At 39.0% G+C, this 25,567-nt stretch overlaps 3 protein-coding genes across 3 annotated transcripts; 1 reads left to right on the top strand and 2 right to left on the bottom strand.

Annotated features, from left to right (window-relative positions):
- Window positions 1-16,251: 16,251 nt before the first annotated feature.
- Window positions 16,252-17,016, bottom strand: LOC110895906 (uncharacterized mitochondrial protein AtMg00860-like). Its single transcript, XM_022145710.1, has 2 exons — window positions 16,940-17,016; window positions 16,252-16,804 (listed from the first exon to the last, which is right to left on the bottom strand). The coding sequence occupies exons 1-2, from the start codon at window positions 17,014-17,016 to the stop codon at window positions 16,252-16,254; spliced, it is 630 nt and encodes a 209-aa protein (XP_022001402.1).
- A 1,359-nt stretch (window positions 17,017-18,375) lies between these two features.
- LOC110934656 (glutaredoxin-C13) lies at window positions 18,376-19,111 on the bottom strand. Its single transcript, XM_022177543.2, has one exon. The coding sequence runs from the start codon at window positions 18,991-18,993 to the stop codon at window positions 18,688-18,690; it is 306 nt and encodes a 101-aa protein (XP_022033235.1). The 5' UTR covers window positions 18,994-19,111; the 3' UTR covers window positions 18,376-18,687.
- A 1,339-nt stretch (window positions 19,112-20,450) lies between these two features.
- On the top strand, window positions 20,451-21,155 carry LOC110904399. Its single transcript, XM_022152468.1, has one exon. The coding sequence runs from the start codon at window positions 20,451-20,453 to the stop codon at window positions 21,153-21,155; it is 705 nt and encodes a 234-aa protein (XP_022008160.1).
- Window positions 21,156-25,567: the final 4,412 nt, after the last annotated feature.

The following is a 25,567-nucleotide window of genomic DNA, read 5'->3' as shown; positions in this document are numbered from 1 at the left end:
CGCCTGTCATGTGCCTAGATGCTCCACTGTCAACAATCCAATGACTATTAAGAGTTCCTCCTGGAACATCCTGCACATTTCATTCAACGATTAGTTGAGGATGGGGACCCAAGCCTTAGTGGTCTTGGGTCATCCCTGAGCATCACGAAATGTGATCTTGATTTCCTGATGATTTTCAAACACAGCACCTCCCCCTGAACATTCGCCCGTTTTAGGTTTCCAAGTTTGTTTTTGTTTACCAGGTTTAGTCTTATGAAAAGATTTTGGAATTTCTGGTTTCAAAGATTGTGATGAACTTGGTTCCTTTTTAACAGATTTGACTTCAGATTTTAAAGCCTTTTCAACTGCCTTGATGTTTTGACGTCGTTGTTTTGTTTCTTATTCTTTAACGGTTCGTTTATCATGTTTTGGTGAAACATGACCACGTTGTGGGTGAACCTTTTCAGGTGGTACTTTCTCAACAAATTTCTCCTTGGGAGTATTAGTACGATTTTTAATAATGTGTCCAAACTCCCCACATTTAAAACACGTTCTCCTTTCAAAAAACTTAGGAGAATCCGATCGACAAACAGATGTTGAACCTGTAGAACCTGAGGTACTTGCTTTTTCATCACACCCGTTTGTATGTTGAGTGTAATTGTTTTGACTGTTACGTTTTAAAATCTTGACTTGCTGGACAAAATCGGTGTTTGATTTGTTTTCAAAAGTTTCAATTTTATCAGTACCATTCGATGCTACAAATTCGACATCACTGCTTTTCTTCTGGTAACAAGCTCCTTTTGTTTCAAATTTTGATTGAGAAACTTTAGGCTTTTGAGCTTGTTGAACTCATTGTTTACCCTTAGAAGCAATAGGTTGTTGCTTTGTCGGTGATCTTTGGTTTCCAAATTGTTTTCTAATTTCTGATTTTGGAACTGGATCACATTGTGTTACAACAACTCCAGGAATCGTCTTTCCCAAAAATTTACGCGTATTGTCTTCAAAAACTTTATCAATCAAAGATGGATTGACATTTTTAATTGGAAAATCATTGTCCGAATAAATTTTAGCTTCACTGACCAAAGTATACAACACATTATTACTCTTAACGGTAGACATAAATTCTTTCACTTCCTTGACAGGATTAATCACTTGTTTTGCAACAGGTTGCACAACAGGAGTAGGAGAATCACAAAGAATGTAATTCTCAATAGGAATTTCCACTCCCTTCATCTTATCAAGTGATGCTTCCTGATCACTCACATCTGATTCATCATCAGACGAATCATAGTCCTCAATGATTGGAGCACTTTGATTCGTCAATGTTGAAGTGTCTATTCCTTCAGATGAGGTACTCGAGGAACTGTCCGATTTGAACCCTAAACCAGTAGTAACTTCCTCATAATCGAGAGATTCACTTGGTTCAAAACGAGGCATATCCTCTTTATCGGGCATTTTAGTATAGTTGTGTCTCAAAGGAGGCGGACACGACTTATACCCAACGCCTTTCTTGTTCCCTTTTAGCTGTTGAGTTTCTATGATCGTACGATGTTGGAACTCGAGTCTTCGTTGCCTGAAACCTGAACGAAAACCGAATTGACTAAATCTTCATAAACGGTCGAAATTTGCAAGTTTTGAAAGTTAGAAACTAAAACTGACAAATTTATTAAACTTTCAAACTGTCGGACGGTGTTTGATTGTGACATGGTCATTCGTGTGTCATTTGTTTATATAAACTATATTTCAAGCAGTTGTTCTCATTACGCGTTTAGAGTTCTTGCATGTGCAGATTCTAAAGGCAAGGAGAACATGGTCGATGACAAGCTTCGGAATGAAGACACGACGTGAAGGCCCTCAAAAGATGAAAATGATCGAGTTGCCGCTGACCATCATCAACACCACAAGGATCTCAAGCTATAAGGATCAAGTCTTTCACGAGCATAACTCAAAGGGGAGCTTATGTTAAGGGGGAGTTTGTCAACACACTTCCTACATGAAACGGGGAGTTTGTTGATACACTTTCTGCTTTCAAGACGTGAAGACTTTGAAGATCTTCCGACATTGAAGACTTGAAAGGACGTCAGAGACTTGAAGACACGAAGATCGAGACAAAGCTACAGCCAAGGGGGAGTTTGTTGGTGCACTTGTGTCTGTACTTTGTCTGTATTTTGTCACGATATAAAACGATGTCTTTTGTTAGTCTTGTAAGTTTGACCAAGTCAACCATCCTCCTGGTTTGACTTGGCCAAACAGTTAAAACCTGATTGTAATATGTTTGTGTCGAAGGATGAATTGTCGAAGGATGAGTCATCGAAGGATTGTTTAGATCCTTCGATGAGCTCGAAGGATAAGCCTTCGATGGATGTTGATGGACCTCGAAGGATATCATCCTTCGAGGTATATATATGGATCCTTCGATAGGTTTCAGACCGATAGATGATCTTTCGATCAGTCTATCTGATCCTTCGATCAGCCTATCTGATCCTTCGACCAGACGATCTGTCATGGGTATATATATACTCATGTAATGTGTTCACTTCAAAAGAAGTGCAAGTGAGTGTGTGAGTGAACTCAGTCTTGTAGAGAGCGTATTTTCAGTTCGGTCAAGGGCTGTAACCGTGTCCACTGAAATACAAGAGAAAACTTTGATATATCGTGTGTCTACCTTTCTCTTTGTAGCTTGTGTTCTCATATAAACTACCGGTTTGCACTCTAGCTTGGATTCGGCACTTGCTAGTGTGTTAAACATAACAAGGATAAGGTTTAACCTCATCCTCCGAGGGACCTACAAGTGGTATCAGAGCCGTGGCTCTTTTCCTTGTTAAAAACCGAGTTTATACAAGACTTTGGAGAGTTTGTACAAAAACTCACATGGTTTAGCACTCGTTTTTAGTGTTTTTCTCGAATCTCTTGACGTAAAAACGTGTTCTAAACTAATCGGGCGTGTTAAAGGACGGGTTGGGTAACTTAAAAATTTGTTTTTAAGAAGTTTGGTGATTTCCGGCCAAATTCCGGCTTACTCCGGTGACCGGTTTCTGGATAAGGATCTTCCATTTTAAGTATATTTTATTGGTCAAATCTGGTTTTGGTAAAAAGGTATGGTCTGAACATACCTTTCTGCCGAAAGATTTCTACCAACCCATCACCTTTTCACCAACCTGTCACTTTTTGTGTCAGCTGTGTCAGTAGAGATCGACGGATATCCTTCGAAGTCGAAAGATCATCTTTCGATCAAAGGAAGTTCGATAGATAATCATCCTTCGAACATCCTTCGAAGTCTGAGACTTATCCTTCGATCCAGGGAATCTTTTCGGAGGATATATATTCGAAAGATAAGGATCTTTCAATTGGAGAATCTTTCGAAATCATTGTTCGAAATTCAACAGTGATCTTTCGAACACTGTTGATCCTTCGAACAAGTATTGATCCTTCAATCTTAGTCTGTTTAGGTTTAACAAGTTTGTGTTTTTCAGGTCTTTCGATCAGGGATCCTTCGGCTGGTTGTTATCATTCGAGATATTAACATATAATTCATTCTTCTTATCAAACATGAACCCAAGTTGGTGGGGAACTCCGGCTCCAGATAGTGGAAAATACACAAGTACAAGTTCAACTCCCTCATGGTGGGGTACACCGGCTCCAGATAGTGGAAAGTACACAAATACAAGTCTATCTCCCTCATGGGCTGAATCTCCGGTGTCGACATCTTCGCAAGCAAATGCCATATCGACAGGTCAATGGGCATTAGTATCAAATCAAACTCCGAGCATTCAAAGTATCTTATTGAGCGAAAGCGAAACCGGAAGTTTGAATCGACCTCCAAAGTTGATGCACTTAAACGAGTATCCGGGTTGGGTTGAGAGATTTCGTACATACGTTCTTGGTCAAAATACCGAACTGTGGATACGTTTCACTACAGATTTCGATCAAGCTATAAAGGTTGCTGCTTCATCTACTGCTACGTTTGCCGATCTTCCTGAAGATCAAAAGAAAACGTATGATCTGGAAAATAAAGCATACGCCATTCTCACTCAGGCGTTAAGCAAAGATATCTACCACCAGTTTGTCAGTTTCAAGACAACGAAGAAGTTGTGGGACGCGTTGAAGACCAGAGGCGTAGGGAATGAAGCAACACGTCAATTGCGTCATGATCTTCTCAAGAAAGAATTTGACGGTTTCACGTGTATGGATAAGGAGTCTTTGGGAGATATGACAAGCCGGTTTTATCATTTGCTTACAGAGTTGAACATTTCTGGAGTAGTGACAACTACAACAGAGGTGGTGAAGAAGTTTGCTGATGCATTGCCTCCCCAATGGAATAGTTTCTTGGAGATCTTGAAATATAATGGAGTTTTGGGTACTACAAACATCAACGACTTCGTGCAGCTTTTAGAAAACAAGGATCAGGAGGAAACCTTAAAGGCAAAAAGAGTTCCAGTGCCACAAAATCCAGGGATGTATTATGGAACTTCCAGTTCTTCGTCTGCAAGAACCGGTCCACATGCTCCACTTCAAACGGCGTTTGTCACAAGCATGGATATGTATGGCAATCCAGTACAAGTTCCTGTTAAGCCGGCTCCCACCACAGACATGTATGGAAATCCACTACAACCATCTCCTCCTGCTCAACAACAAGCATGTTATGGAGGGACATCATCAGCTGGTCAGCAATCAAAACCAAATACAGTACGGCTCGACACTTCAAGCTTCTCTAAGGTCAGTGTAGAAGTAGCAAGGGAACACATGGAGCTGCTTAATACTTTAGTGAGCGCGTATTGTGGGTTAGTGGAAGGTCAGATTGGTAACATTAATCTGACACAAGAAGACTATCAGCAGATTGACAAGGAAGATATGGAGTTGATGGACATCAAGTGGGCCTTTGCTAGTGCTGTAAGAAGGGCAAAGGATTTCATGGAAAGAACTGGCAGAACCAGCTTGGAGAGTAAGAAAGACACCAAGTATGGGTTCGATAAACAGGCAGTAAAGTGTTTCAATTGTGGTGAACGGGGTCACTTTAAAAGGGAATGCACAAGGCCAGCACAGCATGGGAACCAGAATCCCTTCAGAGGTCAAGGCAACAGGGCAAATCAGAACCAAGTGAGGAACAACGAGCGTACATTGGTACCTATTAACAACCAGAGCCAAGCGGGATCATCAAATGCCAACCAGGCACTTGTGGTTCAAGTTAATGAAGGTTGTGATTGGTCAATACAACTGAGTGGTGATGCTCCAGATGGAACAGCATGTTTTGCTAAGGTTGTAAAGGATTTAGTTCACACCAGTGGTGGAGAATCTTCCGCCAATGGTGGTGAATCTTCTGAGGATGAAGACTCTTCGGGATATAGCAGGAGTTCAGATGAAGAATCCTCAAGTTCAGGCGATGATCATGTGGGTGAGACATCAAATGCGTCAGTCGATGCAGATATTGATGAGCTTCTGGAGGAAGCTGCAGCAGGAACTCAAAGAAGATCTATCTTGGTGGATCAAGCTACTTATTCTTCGTCTTCTCTCCATTCAGCTTTTATGGCTAATGTCGACAGTTCATCAAGTCAGGTATGTGTCGATGAACCCACTGCTATTAATTGTGATAATTGTGATAGTTTGCATGTTAAATGTGCTGATTTAGAGGCAAACATGTCTGAGTTGCAAGGCAAACATGATGCTTTACAAGCTAGTTTGTTTGACTTGCAAGACAAACATGTTTCTTTGAATGCCAAGTGGTGTGAATTGCAAAGCAAACACGAGGCTTTGCAAGAGAAGTATGATGTGACATTCATCCACAATCAAAAGTTGACCGTGGATCTTTCAAAATGCACTGAAGCCAATATGTTCTATGAAAACCATGAAAAGGAGTTTAAATCGGTAATTGAAAAGTTAAAGAAAGATAAAACCGAGCTAACTAAAATGGTTTCCAGAAAACAAACTGACATTAATTTGTATATATCTCGCCTTGAGATTATGCAAAAAGAGATGGCTTGTGTGAAAACCGAAAGTGAGGCGATCCAACTTAAGCTAAACAGTTATTTGAGCTCTAGCTATGTGTTGGATCACATCATTGACGTTCAGAAAGAGAAACGGGATGTCACATGCATAGGTTACAAGAAATGTCCACCACCAGTGAGACATAATTATGATGCAATACCTGACGAGGAGGATAGAGTGTTCTTTGAACCATCTGTTCCTCTAGATGTAAAGGAGTTTGCTACAAGGCTCGGATACAAGAAAGAAGTATCATCAGATTCAGATGTATCAGCAGATACGTGTGTGTCTTCTGCTGACCTGATTCAGGATCCTCCAGTCATTACTGAGGATGCTGATTCTTCTGATGATGAATCTGATGATGCTGTCCCAGCAAAGTCTGATGCGGTAGTCAAAGATAAGGACATACCTCTCGAGAATTACATTCTATGTGATCCTCCTGCAAAACCCGCTAAGATTGTTGCAATCGAGTCCTCGTCTGCAAAAGAGTCGGAGAGTGTGAACTTGCTGTACACTCTTGTTGGTGATGATAAAATCTACTCTGACAAAGATTTTCCTATTAAGAATGTTAACCAATCTTTAATAAGTAAAGTCTTTGAAAATTCGACAAGTAAGTTTTTAGGAAAGACAGGACCACGTGTTACAGTTACACAGTGTCCTCCGATTCCAAAGGCCGAAATTCGAAAACAATATGGCAATAAGAAATTACCAACAGTGCAAAAACAGCAAAATCACACCAAGCCAAAAGGAAAATCACCGACTCAAGCACAAAAGAAGCCGAATCAAAAGAAGAACAAAAATGTAAACTTTGTGAAATCGACGGGAACGGACAAAATCGAAATGTTTGAAAACAAATCTAACTTAGATTTTGTTAAGAAAGCAACTGTACAGAAAAGAAATGAACCAAGTAGTTCAAAACCTAGTACCTCGGGATCACAAAGTTCATCATCATCGGCAAGACGACCACATGATACTTCGGGGTTTGTTGAACGAAGAACATGTTTTGAATGTGGAACAATTGGACATATAATTCGAAACTGTCCATATCTTCATAAACAAAAAGGCAAAGTTGATGTTCCCCATGACCAAACTGACCGTAAGCGATCTGTTTCTGCAAAACAAGATCCCCGACTTGTAAAAGAAAGGGAAATGAAACAGAGACACCAACAGGTCAAGAAAATTGAAAAGGCGATTAAAACCGATGTGGTTAACAAAACATCTGTTTCTGTCAAACCAGACAATTCAAAAACTTCAGACAACCATGAAGTTAACATTTTAAATAACAACACTGGTAAAACAAAACAGACCTGGAAACCAAAAACGGTTACTGAATCAGGGGGACCATCACAATTTACCAATCATCAAAGACAAGAAGTTATTGTTATTGATGAAAATGGAAGACCCAAGACCACAATGGCTTGGGTCCCCATCTCCAACTAATCAATTAAGTTCATGTGCAGGGTGTTCCAGGAGGAACTATCAGTAGTCATTGGATTGTTGATAGTGGGGCATCCAGGCACATGACAGGCGACATGAAGCTTCTCTACGACATCAAATCTATTAGAGGAGGTTATGTTGCTTTTGCTGGAGATAAGGGTGGTTATATTACGGGTGAAGGAATGATATCCAACGGGATTGTCAGCTTTGACAAGATCAACTTTGTGCAACAACTTGATCACAATCTTCTTAGTGTTTCTCAAATTTGTGACAAGCAATTCTCAGTACACTTTGATGCTAATGGATGTTATGTGCTGAAACCCGGCTTCAAAATTCCAAAAGAATGGATTCTCTTGTCAGCTCCAAGGATAAATGATTTGTACGTCCTTGATATGAGCCAAGCTATTACTACGTCTGCACAAGCAACTTGTTTCGTTTCCAAAGCCACAGAAAAAGACTCTATCTCTTGGCACAGACGAATGGGTCACATTCACTTACGCAAAATGAATCATTTGGTTTCAAATGAATTGTGAATGGTGTTCCTCTTAAAAACTTCCATCTTCAAGACGTCTGTGTTTCGTGCCAGAAAGGAAAACAAACGAAGAAACGACATCCTACTAAGAAGATCAACACGGTGGCAGTTCCTCTTGAACGTTTGCACATGGATTTGTTCGGTCCTGTCAAGCACAAGAGTATTCGGAATGATCAATACTGTCTCGTGATTACTGATGACTATTCAAGATTTTCTTGGGTGGCATTCATGGCACACAAGAGTGAAACCTTTGGTATTATCCAAAACTTGATCATTCAGATTGAGAATTTGTATAAGTTGAAGGTTAGGCGGATACGTAGCGACAATGGTACTGAATTTAAAAATCATGCCCTGGCGGAGTTTTACACTTCAAAGGGTATTCTTCATGAGTTTAGTGCAGCTTATACTCCTCAACAGAATGGCGTCGCTGAACGTAAGAACCGCACATTTATCGAGACTGCTAGGACAATGTTGGTAGAGTCGCAGTTGCCCATTCCATTCTTGACTGAAGCTGTGGCCTCTGCATGTTACACATTGAACCGAGTCCTTACAGTCAAAAGGCACAATAAGACCTGCTTTGAGCTTCTTCAAAAACGGAAACCAGATTTGTCTTATCTTGAACCGTTTGGAGCTCCATGTATAATCATCGATCCTAATGGAAAGTTTGGGGCAAAATCAATTGAGGGAAACTTCCTCGGGTATGCCACCCCTAACTTACGAGTCTGGAATCTAGAGACTAAAAGGGTCGAGGAATGGTCTGAGGTCAGAGTACAAAGGCACACTTTGCCAGTCAAATGTCCTGGTCAGCCTTGGATGTTTGAGTACGATGACTTTTTCAATTCGATCAATGTTGAAGTCGTTGAAGAAAGTGCTGCGGCAAGGATGTTTTTCGAGAGTGACAATGCAACAGTTTCACCGGTGGTGCATCCAATTCTTGTCAATCAAGAACCATCTTCGGTGAACAATAGTACTCTCGACAATGAGGAATGCAACCGAATTGAACGAATCTTCAGAGGATGATGAATTTCTAGATGCAGATCAAGAAGCTCCAACAACAGCAGTTCATGGTACTTCAGAGGGTACTCCTCCAGTGGATGCCCATAGAACAGTTGAATACTGCATCATCCTCTTCGTCAATTCCGGGCATTGATTTAGTTGTTGATCTCAATTTCAACAATCTGGGTATAAATATTCCAGTTCCAGATAATCCAGAAACAAGGATTCATAATACCCATCCTCAACAAAACATCATCGGAATTGTGCAAAGTGGCATTCAAACAAGAAACATGTTGCGAAACAACAACAATGCAGGCCTGTATGCAGCTATTCAAGAATCCGGGCAACAAAACGATTGGTCTTTCGCGTGTTATGTTTCACAGGAAGAGCCAAGAACTTGGAAAGAAGCCATGAAAGATAACTCTTGGGTTGAAGCAATGCAGGAAGAACTGCAACAATTCCAGAAACTTGGTGTCTGGAAACTCGTAGAGAAACCTGCTGGCTACAAGAAGATTGGTACCCGTTGGGTGTTTAAATGCAAAAAGGATGACCGCGGAGTTGTTATCCGGAACAAAGCACGTTTAGTCGTTCAAGGTTTTCGTCAGATAGAAGGGATCAACTACAACGAAGTCTATGCACCTGTTGCACGTCTAGAAGCAATTCGGATCTTTCTGGCTTATGCCTCAGTCAAAAGTGCATTCTTACATGGTGTGGTTGAAGAACAGGTGTACGTCGAACAGCCTCCAGGTTTTGAAGATCCTATCCATCCCGATCGGGTTTGGTTGCTCAACAAAGCTCTCTATGGTTTACATCAAGCACCGCGAGCTTGGTATGCAACCTTATCTAACTATCTGCTGGAGAACGGTTTTCGAAGAGGTCTTATTGACTGTACTCTTTTCATCAAAGAACAAGATGGAGATCTTCTTCTGGTACAGGTATACGTTGATGACATTATTTTTGGTTCTACTAATGATGTCTTGTGTAGGAATTTCGAGCGCATTATGCAGGATAAATTCGAGATGAGTGCTATGGGGGAAATGATCTTCTTCTTGGGCCTACAAGTGCAACAAACTGAGTCTGGGATATTCATCCATCAGACTAAATATGTTGGTGACATCTTGAGCCGGTTCCAGATGTCTGATGCAACGCCCATCGGTACCCCACTGCCACAAAATCACGGAATTACTCCAGACTTGAAGGGTGAAGCTGTTAACCCCTCATACTACCGCGCAATGATCAGATCTCTTATGTACCTCACAGCATCAAGACCAGACATAATGTACCCAACGTGTCTGCTTGCCAGATATCAAGTCAACCCGAAGGCCTCACATCTTGCAGCTGTCAAAAGGATTTTTCGTTATTTGAAGGGTTACCCTGACGCCGGTCTATGGTACCCTAGGGATAATAACTTTGAATTGGTCGCTTTCAGTGATGCTGATTTTGGCGGATGCAAAATCGATGGCAAATCCACAACGGCTGGATGTCAGTTTTTAGGAAATCGCCTAGTCACATGGCAGTGCAAGAAGCAGACGTGCGTCGCTACATCAACATGCGAAGCTGAATACATTGCTGCCTCAAGTTGTTGCTCCCAAGTTCTTTGGATCCAACAACAATTACGCGACTACGGTTTTGAATTCCTAACTACTCCTATTTACGTTGATAATTCTGCTGCATTACAGATCACTAGAAATCCTGTGCAGCACTCAAAGACTAAACACATCGAAATCAAATATCATTTCATACATGATTGCTTTGAGAAAAGGCTAATCGATGTTGTTAAGGTCCACACCGATGACCAACGTGCCGACCTTTTTACCAAAGCATTTGACAAATCAAGATTTGACTTTTTATTATTGGTAAACGGCATTAAGGTCAAGCAAGAGTAAAACCAACATCGGAAAATCATTTTTGTAAATATCTTTGTGTCTTTTAAATTTATCTTAGTTTATTGATTTTAGGGGGAGTAAATCAAAATTTGAAAATCCAAAAACATCGAAAAATTTAAAAACACAAAAACAATAGAAAAACAAAAATGAGTTTCCTGGCGAGCAAAAGAGAAAATGATAGTACATCAGTGGTCTATCCTAACCTCTTTAAACCTTAAATAAAAAACGATAAGCAGCTCTATATAAGATGTATCGGTAGGCTCACAATCATTTTAAAGTGTGCAGGGTGATATAAATCTTAAACCGACTGAAGACCAGGTGGGAACCATTCATTGGCATATGGTCTTAGTACCGAAATTTCGTTTGAGAGATTGCCGAGGTTCTGAGATATTCGGTCTTTATGCTGCTTATCATCTGGGTATCATGGTTGTATCTTTTACCGAAAAATAACGGGGACGCAAGTCTAGATCTTCCATGATACTATACATACGTGTACATACTGCATTCGACCTCAATAAGTGATCAACAATCACATGTCCATATCAAAATAAGTTATAATATATCACATTTATCCGGGAGTCAAGTTCGTCTCTCTACTGTACGAAAGTACTGACCTGTTCACGAACTTGCTCCTGTGCCCTCATGCATATGAAAATCAAGTTCCTCATCAATAAGTGATTATATCACATAGGGCTTGTTTTCAAATCAAAAAAAGTGAGAATCTCACATCATATACGGTCAAACAGATGATAATCGGTATACTCACCGGTAAGATGAACCCTCGTGCATACCTTGATACGGGAATGTGTCGTGATGTGGATGAACACCGGTCGGTAAGTATAAATCATACCTTAACGTATCCCCTCGCCATGATTACATCTGATAAGTTGAGCTTAAGTGGACAACAATACCGATAATTGTTATAGGATGCTTATCTTAATGTTAACTAACTGAACAACAAGAGCGTTTTGGCATGACCGTACACTGATATGATTCTCTTACCCTCGAAACTCGCAAAAAGGATGTCTGTATATATTTATTTACTGCTTTCAGTCTTTACATTTGAAAAATTCAAAAATACCAAAAAGATTTTAGGAGTGTTTTAATATAAACTTTATAAAAGCCAAAAAGATTTTATTTTTATTTTATTTTCGATCGTACGATGTTGGAACTCGAGTCTTCGTTGCCTGAAACCTGAACGAAAACCGAATTGACTAAATCTTCATAAACGGTCGAAATTTGCAAGTTTTGAAAGTTAGAAACTAAAACTGACAAATTTATTAAACTTTCAAACTGTCGGACGGTGTTTGATTGTGACATGGTCATTCGTGTGTCATTTGTTTATATAAACTATATTTCAAGCAGTTGTTCTCATTACGCGTTTAGAGTTCTTGCATGTGCAGATTCTAAAGGCAAGGAGAACATGGTCGATGACAAGCTTCGGAATGAAGACACGACGTGAAGGCCCTCAAAAGATGAAAATGATCGAGTTGCCGCTGACCATCATCAACACCACAAGGATCTCAAGCTATAAGGATCAAGTCTTTCACGAGCATAACTCAAAGGGGAGCTTATGTTAAGGGGGAGTTTGTCAACACACTTCCTACATGAAAACGGGGAGTTTGTTGATACACTTTCTGCTTTCAAGACGTGAAGACTTTGAAGATCTTCCGACATTGAAGACTTGAAAGGACGTCAGAGACTTGAAGACACGAAGATCGAGACAAAGCTACAGCCAAGGGGGAGTTTGTTGGTGCACTTGTGTCTGTACTTTGTCTGTATTTTGTCACGATATAAAACGATGTCTTTTGTTAGTCTTGTAAGTTTGACCAAGTCAACCATCCTCCTGGTTTGACTTGGCCAAACAGTTAAAACCTGATTGTAATATGTTTGTGTTGAAGGATGAATTGTCGAAGGATGAGTCATCGAAGGATTGTTTAGATCCTTCGATGAGCTTGAAGGATAAGCCTTCGATGGATGTTGATGGACCTCGAAGGATATCATCCTTCGAGGTATATATATGGATCCTTCGATAGGTTTCAGACCGATAGATGATCTTTCGATCAGTCTATCTGATCCTTCGATCAGCCTATCTGATCCTTCGACCAGACGATCTGTCATGGGTATATATATACTCATGTAATGTGTTCACTTCAAAAGAAGTGCAAGTGAGTGTGTGAGTGAACTCAGTCTTGTAGAGAGCGTATTTTCAGTTTGGTCAAGGGCTGTAACCGTGTCCACTGAAATACAAGAGAAAACTTTGATATCTCGTGTGTCTACCTTTCTCTTTGTAGCTTGTGTTCTCATATAAACTACCGGTTTGCACTCTAGCTTGGATTCCGCACTTGCTAGTGTGTTAAACATAACAAGGATAAGGTTTAACCTCATCCTCCGAGGGACCTACACACTTTTCTTTAAAGTTTCAGTTACATCTTTGAAATCCTTTTCATTTCGAGCTAAAGCCATATTTGCCTCTGCACTTAGACAGCTCAATAACCAACTTTAATTATGACTATGAACCTTTTCGGATTCCTCTTTCAAATCTGCACACATGTTACATACACTAGGAGTAGGAATCTCGGATTTTACCTGACTCGTCGAGGCTGAGACATTTGCCATAAAGGCAATCTCATAAGAAAAAAATCCATCCTCAGAGAAGAATTTCTCCATTTCCTTTGATGCAACAACAGCTTTCGTGATCAGAATAGATTTCTGACACTTTAACTCCTCAGCTTCATTCTGTAGATCATCAACATCAGAATTCACTTCTTCCTTCACATCAGATTCAGAATTATAACCTCCCGAATTCGAGCTTTCTTCATTCGAACTCCCGCTATAACCAGAACTATCATCACTGTCAGAGAATTCTTCTTTGTGAACATGCTTGATGTCATTGATGATCTTTGCATAGCATGCGGTTCCTCCTCCTTCTTGATCACCATCTCCAAACTGTACAGACCAATTACACCCTTCATCAGATTGAACGACTAAAACATGCGAGGTACACATCAGTATTTTGAGGAATTAGAATCCGTTTAGCTTTCCGGATTTCTTCATCATTCTTGTGCTCTAGTTTCTGAATGAATTCATAGATACTCAGAGTATCTAAAGTACCCGTATGCTTCAACAGCTCAATGAAAGAACTCCACTTCGGGGGTAAAGCATCAGCAAACCTTGCAACCATTTCCCGTTGAGTTGCAAGAACACCATAAGAATACATGTCACTTATCAAATGATAAAAAGGAGTTGTCATATCATTTAGTGTTTTGTTATCCATGAATTGAAATTATTCAAATTCCTTCTTCAACAAATCATGCCTTGTCTTTCTCGTAGCCGCATTCCCTTCTCCTCTTGCTACCAAGGCATCCCATAAGTCTTTTGTGCTAGTATAATAACCGAATTGATGATAGATGTCTTTGTGGAGTGCTTGTGTGAGAATGGAAAACGCCTTCTTCTCAAGATCATATGCCTTCTTCTCGGTTTCTTGCATGTTCATAAAGGTTGTTGCATTTGATCCCGCTTCTTCAAGAGCTGTATTATATGGCGAAATGAAGCACGTCCATAATTCGGTGTTTTGCCCTAGAACATCAGTATGGAAATGATTTTTCCAAGATGGATATTCGTTCATATGATTCAGCTTTGGCGGGCGGTTGTTACTACCCGTTTCACTCTCACTTAACAAAAGATTCTGAATACTTTGATTCTGATTTGTCACCAATTCCCATTGACTTTCACTAATAGATCGTGGTGGCATAACATTCCTCATCGAGTCTGATCTTCACCTGGTCTTGGGTCTGTACTCAAATCAAACTGTTATGACACTTTTATAAACCTTCTGTGAAAAATTAACAAGTTTCTCGATGAAACTCTTCCCACGAAACTCAAGAAGTTTCGTCGAAGTGTCTTTGACGAAACTCTAAGGGTTTCGTTAAAGTATCTTTGACGAAACACAGGGGGTTTCATCGAAGCTCCTTTTGGCGAAACTCTATGGGGTTTCGTCGCTGTTTAACTTTCGTCGAGATAAGGTCTCAGAGATGGTTGGTGAAAGTTTGTGAGATTTTCAAAAGTAAATCTTATCTTTTGACTGACACAAAACACCCGATTTCAACCTACAACATGCCTAACTTACCAAACCAAGCATGGTCTCAATATTTTAATCAATTTTAACTTTTATCTTTTAATTTTAAATTCAAGAGATATCTCAAGAACAATATGAAGGTCCTTTGAAGATATGAACAATACTGAAGAACACTTGAATTTTCTGCTGAAGAATTTTCCGAAACACACGAAATTGCTTAAAACTTTCACTAAAACCCGGTTTTACCACGTGAACAAGCAAACTAACAAGGTTTTTGATAAAACTTTTTAGCAAACAAACAAGATCTAACAGTTTTTAAGAAGATTTTTCCAGAAAAGTATGAACTTCAAGAACAACAGTTTTCAGAAAAACATAAACAACCAGTTTCAACACTTGATGAAATCCCAACTATGTTTGGTTTTAAACAAGGATAAGAGCCAATGCTCTGATACCACTTGTAGGTCCCGATTCTTGAAGGATCGATACACGAAACCAAATCCTTGTTTATCACCAACACGGTCACGAGTGCGGAATCCCCGTGAGAATGCCAAACCAAACATAGATAATGATAACAAACACAAAGTAACCAATGAATCACAGTCAATTGATTAGATGAGAACAAGGATCAAACAGATACACACAATGTTTGACACTAAACTTTCAGACAGGGTATGCTCTCATGGTTTCACACTGAAACTATGATGTATTTATATAGGCAGCCCAGGCCCAACAGTGACGAAACATCAACTGGGCTTGACGAAACTTGAATTGGGCCCGACAAAACATCACAGTTGACAAACTCTAGGAGTTTCGTCACTGTTCATGGCGAAACCTTGAGTTTATGACCAAAGGGAGTTTCGTCATGTATGTGCTCGAAGAAACTTGGGAGTTTCATCGAGGGCTGCAAAATCTGTTTGGCTGCAGACATCATAAACACATAAACAAGCATTAACCCATAACATGCAACATGCATTGTTCATTTAACCTTACAAAACGACTGAGACAAATGTGTCGGACACATAGAAGGATAGGAGGATATCCAACTAAGGTCGACGGCGAATACAGACTCGATAACATAAAAGACCGTACAAAATACATCGTTACATAAAGACAAGTGACAGACACCAAAATATGCATCAACAGACCGTTATGGCTAAAAGTGCAGGAGCATGCACTCTTGAAAGGGCATCAGCTACCCCATTATCATTTCCTTGTTTATAGAGTATTTCGAAGTCATACCCCATTAGCTTGGACAGCCACACCTGTTGTAACGGAGTAGTTATTTTCTGTTCCAATAGATGCTTGAGACTCTTCTGATCAGCCTTGATTATAAAATGCCCAGCTGCCAAATAATGATGCCAATGTTAAATAGCAAAGATAATTGCTAACAGTTCCCTCTCATAGATAGACAATGCTTGTTGTCTTGATGACAGTGCTTTACTTATAAATGCAATAGGGTGACCCTCTTGCATCAACACAACTCCTATACCCTTACCCGAAGCATCAGTTTCCACCGTAAAAACCTTAGACATATCTGGTAGGCTTAATACAGGAGGTGGCATAAGAGCCTCTTTTAGATGTTCAAATGCTGCAGTAGCTTGATCAGACCATTTGAAAGCATCTTTTTTAAGTAAGTCTGTCAAAGGTTTTGCTATCATCCCATAAGACTTGATAAACCTCCTGTAGTATCCAGTAAGGCCCAGAAAATCCCTTAGCTGTTTGACGTCAGTAGGAACAGGCCATTCTTTAATAGCAGCTATTTTTTTGGGATCCGTGGACTCCCCTTTATTGGAAATTATATGACCCAAGTATTCCACCGAAGACCCCCCAAAATTGCACTTAGATTTCTTGGCATATAACTGTTGATCTCTCAAAATCAGCAGCACTTGTCTAAGGTGATCAATATGAGATTCCCAACTATCACTGTAAACTAATACGTCGTAACCAGCACAAATTTGCTTAGAAACTTCTTGAAAATGGAATTCATCAATGCTTGGAAGGTTGCCGGTGCATTAGTAAGGCCGAAAGGCATTACTACAAACTCAAACAGACCCTCGTGTGTCTGAATGCAGTCTTATGAATGCCATCATCATGCATCCGGATTTGGTGGTATCCTGCCCTAAGACCATGCGTAGTGGAAGACACGATTAAATTATCAAAGTAAGAATTGGTCAAGACATGATTAAATGTGGAGTTCTCCTCTTAGACCATGCGTAGTGGAAGACACAAATAATGCCCCCACCTTTGTGCGTTTTGCGCCTTGTGGCAGTCCAGTCAGCAAGGCATTATGGGACGTTTTTCTAAAATGGGTGTAGTGGGGATGTGGACATTGTGGGGTATTATGTTAAAAGGGGTGTAATAGAATTAAGAATAAACTTCCGTTTTGCTCCTGTGGTTTGGTCACTTTAACGCTTTTGCCCCAAACCTTTCAAAATAGACATTTTACTCCCTGATCTATGAAGGCCTTCATGATTTTGCTCCCCGCCCCTAAACGTCATCCACTTTAACAGTTAAAGTCTGTCACGTGCAAAACACCTGAGGGGCAATTATGTCTTTTCCCAACCCTCCCTTTACAATTCCAGTTTAAAACCCGAACTGTTAAAATGGATGACGTTTAGGGGTGGGGAGCAAAATCATGAAGGCCTTCGTAGATCAGGGAGTAAAATGGCTATTTTGAAAGGTTTGGGCAAAACCGTTAAAGTGATCAAACCACAGGGAGCAAAATGGAAGTTTACTCTAGAATTAAATAAAAAACCATCAAAAAATATTATTGGACAAACCCCAACGTGGAAACTGGTGATTGGCCAAAACCATTGAAGCAACGCATGGAAAAAAGAACGCCAAAAGCATTTTTTTTTTTTTGAAAAAAAAGCCCAGGGGGTGGCCTAGGGGCGTTTTGAGGCGTTGTTTTGGGGAAAAACGCCAAAAAAAAAACCCACTACGGGTGGTCTTACGCATAGTCACCGAGTCTAAAACGTGTTGGTGATGACGAAACATTAGTTATCACTCAATATTTCTCCTCTTGGCAGAATAGAATGATACAGGATTCGTCCTAGGTGTCATAGCACCACTTGGGACTTATTATTGATCTAGGTTTACCCACCATCGTAATCATAACATATTGAGTGAATTTAATGCCATTTGGAATACTCAGCCTCCTATACCAACGAAAATTCTCCATTTGCTCCTTAAGAGCTCACTGCGGTTTTGTTCTATTTGTTGCCTATATAAAAACTTTCTAAGAGGTCACTTGTCAAAAGTGGAGCATATATCTTAACTCTTTTGGCAAATAAAAAATCAGGAATGTCAAAAGTTGAATTTCACAGCTACCTCTCCTGAGTGCACCTTTCTTACCTTTTGAACTTCTTTTTTGTATGATTCTAAAGCAGGATTTCATACGCATCAAATGATTCTAGAGGGATCAGAATCATTTCTAGTTTTAACTTTGAAAATATGCAGGAAAAAATAACATTTACAACTGCAGGCTCTTAATAAATTTATAATCCCATTCATATAAAACATACTATGTGTTTTCATCAAACACATGTGAACAGATTCATGAAACTACATTCGTAATCAAAAACTAATAATAATCATAATAGTCTTGAATGCCAATCTTCCTTACCACCACTAGAGTCTGAAGGCTGAAGCTAATAAAATGCTATGTAAATACTATAAATATAATACATAATCCATTTTGATAATAGATCATTACTACAGCTCTTATGTCTTGAGCCAACCTTATTTCTTCAGATAAATTGTCCCCACAAACACTATAACCAGTGTTAACTAGAATTGATTTAAGAAAGTAACTGATAGGGTTTCAGCAGCGGAATGAGGGAGCCACTTAGGTGGAGGGACATGACCTCATTGGTGGAGCCCACAAGCTTGCCACCTATGAATACAGCTGGCACAGGTGAGCTACACCCTTTTTTAAGAAGAGCTTTCTCCATCTCCCTTCCTTCAGGATCTTGATCTATTTCATAAACTATAGGGTTGACCCTAAGTTCTTGGAACAGAACAGTGACAGCATAACACAAACAACATGTGCTCTTTGTGAAAATCACAACTCCATTGTGTGATGTCAATGATTGTATCTTCTCCATCTCAGTTGATCAAAATCCAAATTAGATTGTGATCACACCGTAGGAATTTTAACGCTAACCAAGCAGAAGCAGTGGTATTTGCTTGAAGTTTGAGGTTTCCGTGCTACATCTATTTATATATAAAACTAGTAACATCGAACTCCTTTTCTTCGAACAAGAAAATCAAAAGAAAAAATGCTTGAAAGCTACCAAAGGTATCTTTTGAAAGATAGATACCGATTTCCCTAACAAGTTGAACACATATATTCTTCTTGAAATTGCATTAATTCGGTCAAATGTACTTGTTACAATTAAGCAAGTTAAGGTGTTTGAACAACGTGGGTAAATCGTAGACCGTGGGTTTTAGTCTTCCACATTCTATGGGCCTGAGGACTTGATGAAAATGCAAAAGGGCTGGTCAATATTGGTTCAAACAGATTCCTTTAATCAATTTATAAATAATTAAGCGAATGCATATATTCTGAAGGTAAAAAGATTGGGAATGTGATTGCTTTCAGTCGGTGATCAATGTATGATTCTTTATAATGCATAACCAACTTGGTTAAATTCGTTCAAACATGCAAAGTCTGTTATTGTGACATTTTGATCTCATAGTTTTAAGCTCGGTGACTCTAAACTAAAAAATGATTTGTATTGACAACTCAAATTTAACAGTTTTCCATAGTTAACAGAAATTGGACATGTCAATGTTAGGGACATGTCAATATTTGCAATCAGGCATACATCAGGATGATTATCCTGCTACAAGTAAATATCTAGTGACTGTTAGACGTACAAGAATACATATATGTTCAGCATTATATGTATACAAAATAGATAAGCTAGATATAGTTATTATTATTTTTATTATTTATAACATAGGGCGGTTACAAAACAACTATAAAACCCTATGTATGTACGTATATATACATCTGTATCACCAAATCTGTAATTTATCAATTCATTCTATGAACATTATCGTTTAGGCCATCTGCAGAATTTCGTTTACTTATTCGAAAGATTTCCAACAAAGTGGTATGAGAGCCACAACATTCGATCCAAGAAATCTATTCACGTTATCTGTTTTAATTCATCGTCGAATTCAAGATCATGAATCAAACGCAAGGAATACAAACACAAATCCCCAAACTGAATGGACAGAATTATTATCATTGGCACATTCAAATGAAAGTATTGCTTGAATCACAGGAATTGTGGACGGTTGTCGATGAAGGGTATCAAGAACTGGACCGAATCCGTCGGAAGAAAGATCCGCTGCATACCGGGAGTCAATTAAAAAGGACAAACGGGCCCTGCATATCATATTTCAATCAGTAATCGACACAGTATTTGAAAGGATTTCACAGGCAAGTTCGGCGAAAGAGGCATGGATTATTCTTCATAAATCATACAGGGGAGAAACACGCGTAAAAACTGTAAGACTTCAATCCCTCCGATGTGAATTTGATTCGTTAAACATGAAAGATGGAGAATCTGTTGAGGAATACTTCAACAGAACGATCCATTTAGTAAATCAATTGCGGATGAATGAAGAAAAATTAGATGAACGGAGGGTTGTAGAAAAAATCTTACGTAGTTTGACTAGGAATTATGAATCGGTTGTTATAACCATCCAAGAAACAAAAAATCTCGCAGAAGTATCCACCGAAGAACTAATGGGGATACTTCAATCACATGAATTAAGATTGAAAAGATACGAAGATAATCCCGTTGAACATGCGTTTCAAGTAACGAATGTAAGCCAAGATAGATCTAGACAATCATTTAAGAAGGATTCCACAGGAAGGGGACGAAACAAATATAAGGGCAAGAATTTCAATATGAATTCAATAAGATGCTTCAATTGTCATAAACTTGGACATACGGCCAAGTTTTGCCAACAAAAGGATGAACGCGAAAGAGCGGATAATGCATTAATTCATACAGAAGATGATGTCGATGAACATGATGACACTATGTTCATGATTTTTAATATGGAGGAGACAGTCAAAAGTGACTGTTGGTATCTTGACAGTGGCTGCAGTAACCACATGAGTGGTAACCGAGAACTCTTCTCTCACCTCGATGAATCTTTAAAAAAGGAGGTGAGAACAGGAGATGATAAACGGTTGGAAGTATTAGGGTTTAGGGAGAGGCAGCGGAAATATATCTATTACGATTAGAGGAAGAGAAAGGAAGATACCAGATGTATTTTATGTAAAGGGGTTGAAACATAACCTGTTAAGCGTAGGGCAACTCATAGGGAAAGGATATGAAGTTGCGTTTAAGGGAGATAGATGCGTTATCAAAGATTCAAATGATGAATTTCTTGGTATTGTTAAGATGACCAACAATAAGATGTTCCCATTACATCCTGAAAGCGATCTGACATATGCCATGAATATGACTACCTGTGATTCCTCACGTCTATGGCACAGACGCTATGGGCATGTGAACATGGATACTTTGATTGACATGAAAAACAAGGATTTAGTACTTGGACTACCAAAGATAAAGAAGGATGACAGTATATGCGAAGGTTGCATATCTGGAAAACATGCCAGGAAACCATTTCACAAAAAAATGGTCTGGCAAGCTACTGAACCATTACAATTAGTTCATTCCGACATATGTGGTCCAATGAGAACAGAATCCATTGGTGGATGTAGATATTTCATCACATTTATCGATGATTACACTAGAAAAACATGGGTGTATTTTCTCAAATTTAAATCCGAGGCACTATATCACTTCAAGAATTTTAGAGTTTTGAATGAGAAGCAGTCAAATCATGTAATCAAAACCTTAAGGACGGATCGCGGAGGAGAATATTGTAGCAAATCATTTCAGGAATATCTGAGACTTAATGGGATTCGACATCAGCTTACTAACAGCTATACTCCTCAACAAAATGGAGTAGCTGAACGGAAGAATAGGACTTTAATGGAACTAAGTAGAAGCATGATGAACATTAAGCAATTACCTAACTGTTACTGGGCAGAAGCGGTAGCATGCACTACTTACATCTTAAATCGAACAATTACGAAGACCAGACCGAACATCACTCCTTTCGAAGCCTGGAATGGACAGAAACCAAATGTAGAACATTTGAGAGTATTTGGTTGCCTAGCTTATGCTCTTGTACCCAAGCAACACAGGGACAAGTTATCCAACAAAACAATAAAAACTATATTTGTTGGATATAGTGAAGCTAGCAAGGGTTATAAGCTATATAACCCCAAACTAACAAGATCATCATTAGTCGTGATGTGATCTTTGATGAAAATAAGAGATGGGTTTTCGAAGGTGAAGGTTCAAATGCACCGCTTATCGTTACTGATGGAGAGGAGATACAAATTCAACATGATGAAGAGAATAACCAAGAACAGGAAATTGATAACCACACAACAGATAACGTAAACGGAGAACCAAATCAAGAAACTCCCAATAATGATCAACAAGTTTGCAGTGACTCGGGGACGTATGAAGCACAACAACAAAGTGCTGACCAAGATCAACAAAACAGTGGTGACACTTCATCTACAGATTCAGAAAACGAAGTCATTAAAACCAAAAGCATTAGGAATGTATATCGCAATACAAGAAAACTAACGAATGCAGAGGTATTACAGAAGTACAACCAAAATCAAGTGGTGAATTTTGTTCTCTATGCAAGTACAGATCCGACAAGTTATGAAGAAGCAAGTAAAGATGCAAAATGGATAGCAGCAATGGACAGGGAAATGGACTCCATTAATAAAAATCACACTTGGGTACTAGTAGATCCACCAAAACATCAGAAGCCAATAGGAGTAAAGTGGATTTATAAAACTAAATATGATGAAAAGAGAAATGTAGACAAATACAAAGCCAGACTAGTAGTAAAAGGATACAGGCAGAAATATGGAATAGATTATCAGGAGGTGTTTGCACCCGTAATAAGATTCGAAACAGTTCGAATAGTGCTAGCTCTAGCTGCTCATTATGGTTGGTATCTTCATCAAATGGATGTTAAGACAGCTTTCCTAAATGGAAAACTGAATGAACAAGTCTACATAGAACAACCTCAAGGTTACATTAAACAAGGAGAAGAACAAAAGGTATGTCATCTTCAGCGAGCTCTCTATGGTTTAAAACAAGCACCAAGAACATGGTACAGTCGTATAGACTCATACTTCTTACAACATAATTTTAAGAAAAGTACATATGAGCATACTTTATATATAAAAGACACTAACAAAGGGAAGTTAGTGATATGCTTATATGTCGACGATTTAATTATTGCAAGTAATTCCATGCACTTAATTACGAGATTCAAAGAGTCAATGAATAAGGAGTTTGAAATGACTGATATGGGAAGATTACATTACTTCTTGGGCATGGAAGTACTTTATGAAGACGGAAATATCATACTGTTCCAAAGGAAGTATATGAAAAACTTATTAAATAAATATAAAATGACACAATGCAATACGGTATCTACACCTATGGAGTATGGGTTGAAATTATCAAAGGATGACCCAGAAGAGTTTGTAGACGAAGGTGTGTATCGAAGCCTAGTAGGAAGTCTGATGTATCTTACCAACACAAGACCGGACATCATGTTTGCGGTCAGCAAAATTAGCAGATTTATGGAAAACCCGAGGAAGAATCACTGGGAAGCAGCTAAACGAATACTTAGATATATCAAAGGAACTCAAAATCAAGGAATTACATACTCCAAAGGAGGAAAGAAAGTTCTTGTAGGTTTTAGTGATAGTGACTATGCGGGAGATATGGATGATAGCAAGAGCACATCCGGATATATATTTCATTTAGGTTCAGGTCCCATCTCATGGCAGTCAAAGAAACAAAAGGTAGTGGCTTTATCATCAACAGAGGCAGAATACATGGCCTTATCATTAGCTGGCTGTCAGGCTTTATGGATCAAGGGAATTTTAGATGATCTGCAAGAAAATAACGTTTCCTCAATTCCTTTATACTGTGATAATAAATCTACAATATGTTTAGCAAGGGATCCGGTTTATCATGGAAAGAGCAAACATATAAGAGTTAAGTATCACTTTATCAGAGATCTAGTCAAGAAAGGAGAACTAAACGTCATTTTTTGTGCAACGAAGGATCAGATAGCTGATATTATGACGAAAGCGTTACAACCAAAAGACTTCATTAGACTTAAGGAGCTTCTTCGCATGTCACCTGAAGTAATCTAGCTTACGGGAGGGTGTTAGACGTACAAGAATACATATATGTTCAGCATTATATGTATACAAAATAGATAAGCTAGATATAGTTATTATTATTTTTATTATTTATAACATAGGGCGGTTACATAACAATTATAAAACCCTATGTATGTACGTATATATACATCTGTATCACCAAATCTGTAATTTATCAATTCATTCTATGAACATTATCGTTTAGGCCATCTGCAGAATTTCGTTTACTTATTCGAAAGATTTCCAACAGTGACTGTGTTGATGCAGATTTTGTGTCCGATGCTTGTCGAATAGATTAGTTATTATTTTACGCTGAATTTGTAATAGTTAGTGAAACGGTCTATCGAACGTGTATAGACCCGCTCGTTTGAAGTGGTCAAACGAGAGGGTTATTCGTTTGACCGTGTGTGGTTGCAAGACAAATTATGATTGTTTAATGTTGGTGTCGAAGGATAAGGCATCGAAGGATTGTGTATCCTTCGATGAGCTCGAAAGATATCCATCGAAATGGACCTCGAAGGATATGGCATCCTTCGAGGTATATGTGTATCTTTCGAAAGCTGGATGGTCGACAGATGATCTATCGACCAGTCAGTTTGATCCTTCGACCATACAACCTGTGTTTGGTGTAAATACCAACACTTTGTCATTTGCAACATAAGAGTGAGAGCACAAGTGTGTGCAAGAGAGTGATAGGAGGTTTGAGACCTCACCGGGAGAAATCACCACTTGATTTCTCCCTGGATGTATACTTCTTTGGTATTAGTTCGGTTATCATGTAATCGGGCCGACTTGTAATGTTTTAATACCGGATTAATGCAAAGTTGTTTGTTTATCATCTCTTTATCTCTTCCATCTTTGAACATAATCATGAAAATCACGGTTTTTGATCCCGAAACTCGGACCTACAATTGGTATCAGAGCCATGGTGCCCGATTTAGTAAAACTAACCGTTTACTAAGTCACATGTGCTCTAGATCTGTGATTTTTGTGCCTTTTTGTTCAAGATGTAAAAATGGTGAAAATGAGAAAAACTCAGATCTGGACCCGAATATTCAGATCTGTGCTAAAACGAGTGTTGGGTTTTATGTTTTTCTCCTAAATATTCAAGTTATCATCATCAAAAATCGTTTACAAGGTGTTTCATCAAATCTGCAAATTTTACACAGTAGCTGCGTTCTTGAAGTTCTTGATGTTCATATCAGCTTCATAATTCGAAGGATCAAATAATTTCGAAAGATGTAAGCTGATTTCGAAGGATCACATTGAAGGATCAGGTTACTGTTCGAAAGGTCAATTGATCTATCTTTGAAGGATCATCTTTAACCCTAAATGTATCGAAGGGTCACATCTCAAAATCTGTGATAGATCAT

Source organism: Helianthus annuus, chromosome 1, assembly GCF_002127325.2.
Source record: "Helianthus annuus cultivar XRQ/B chromosome 1, HanXRQr2.0-SUNRISE, whole genome shotgun sequence".
NCBI classification, from domain to species: domain Eukaryota; kingdom Viridiplantae; phylum Streptophyta; class Magnoliopsida; order Asterales; family Asteraceae; genus Helianthus; species Helianthus annuus.
Note: the sequence above shows the minus strand (reverse complement) of the source record. Positions and strands in the feature narration are given on the sequence as shown.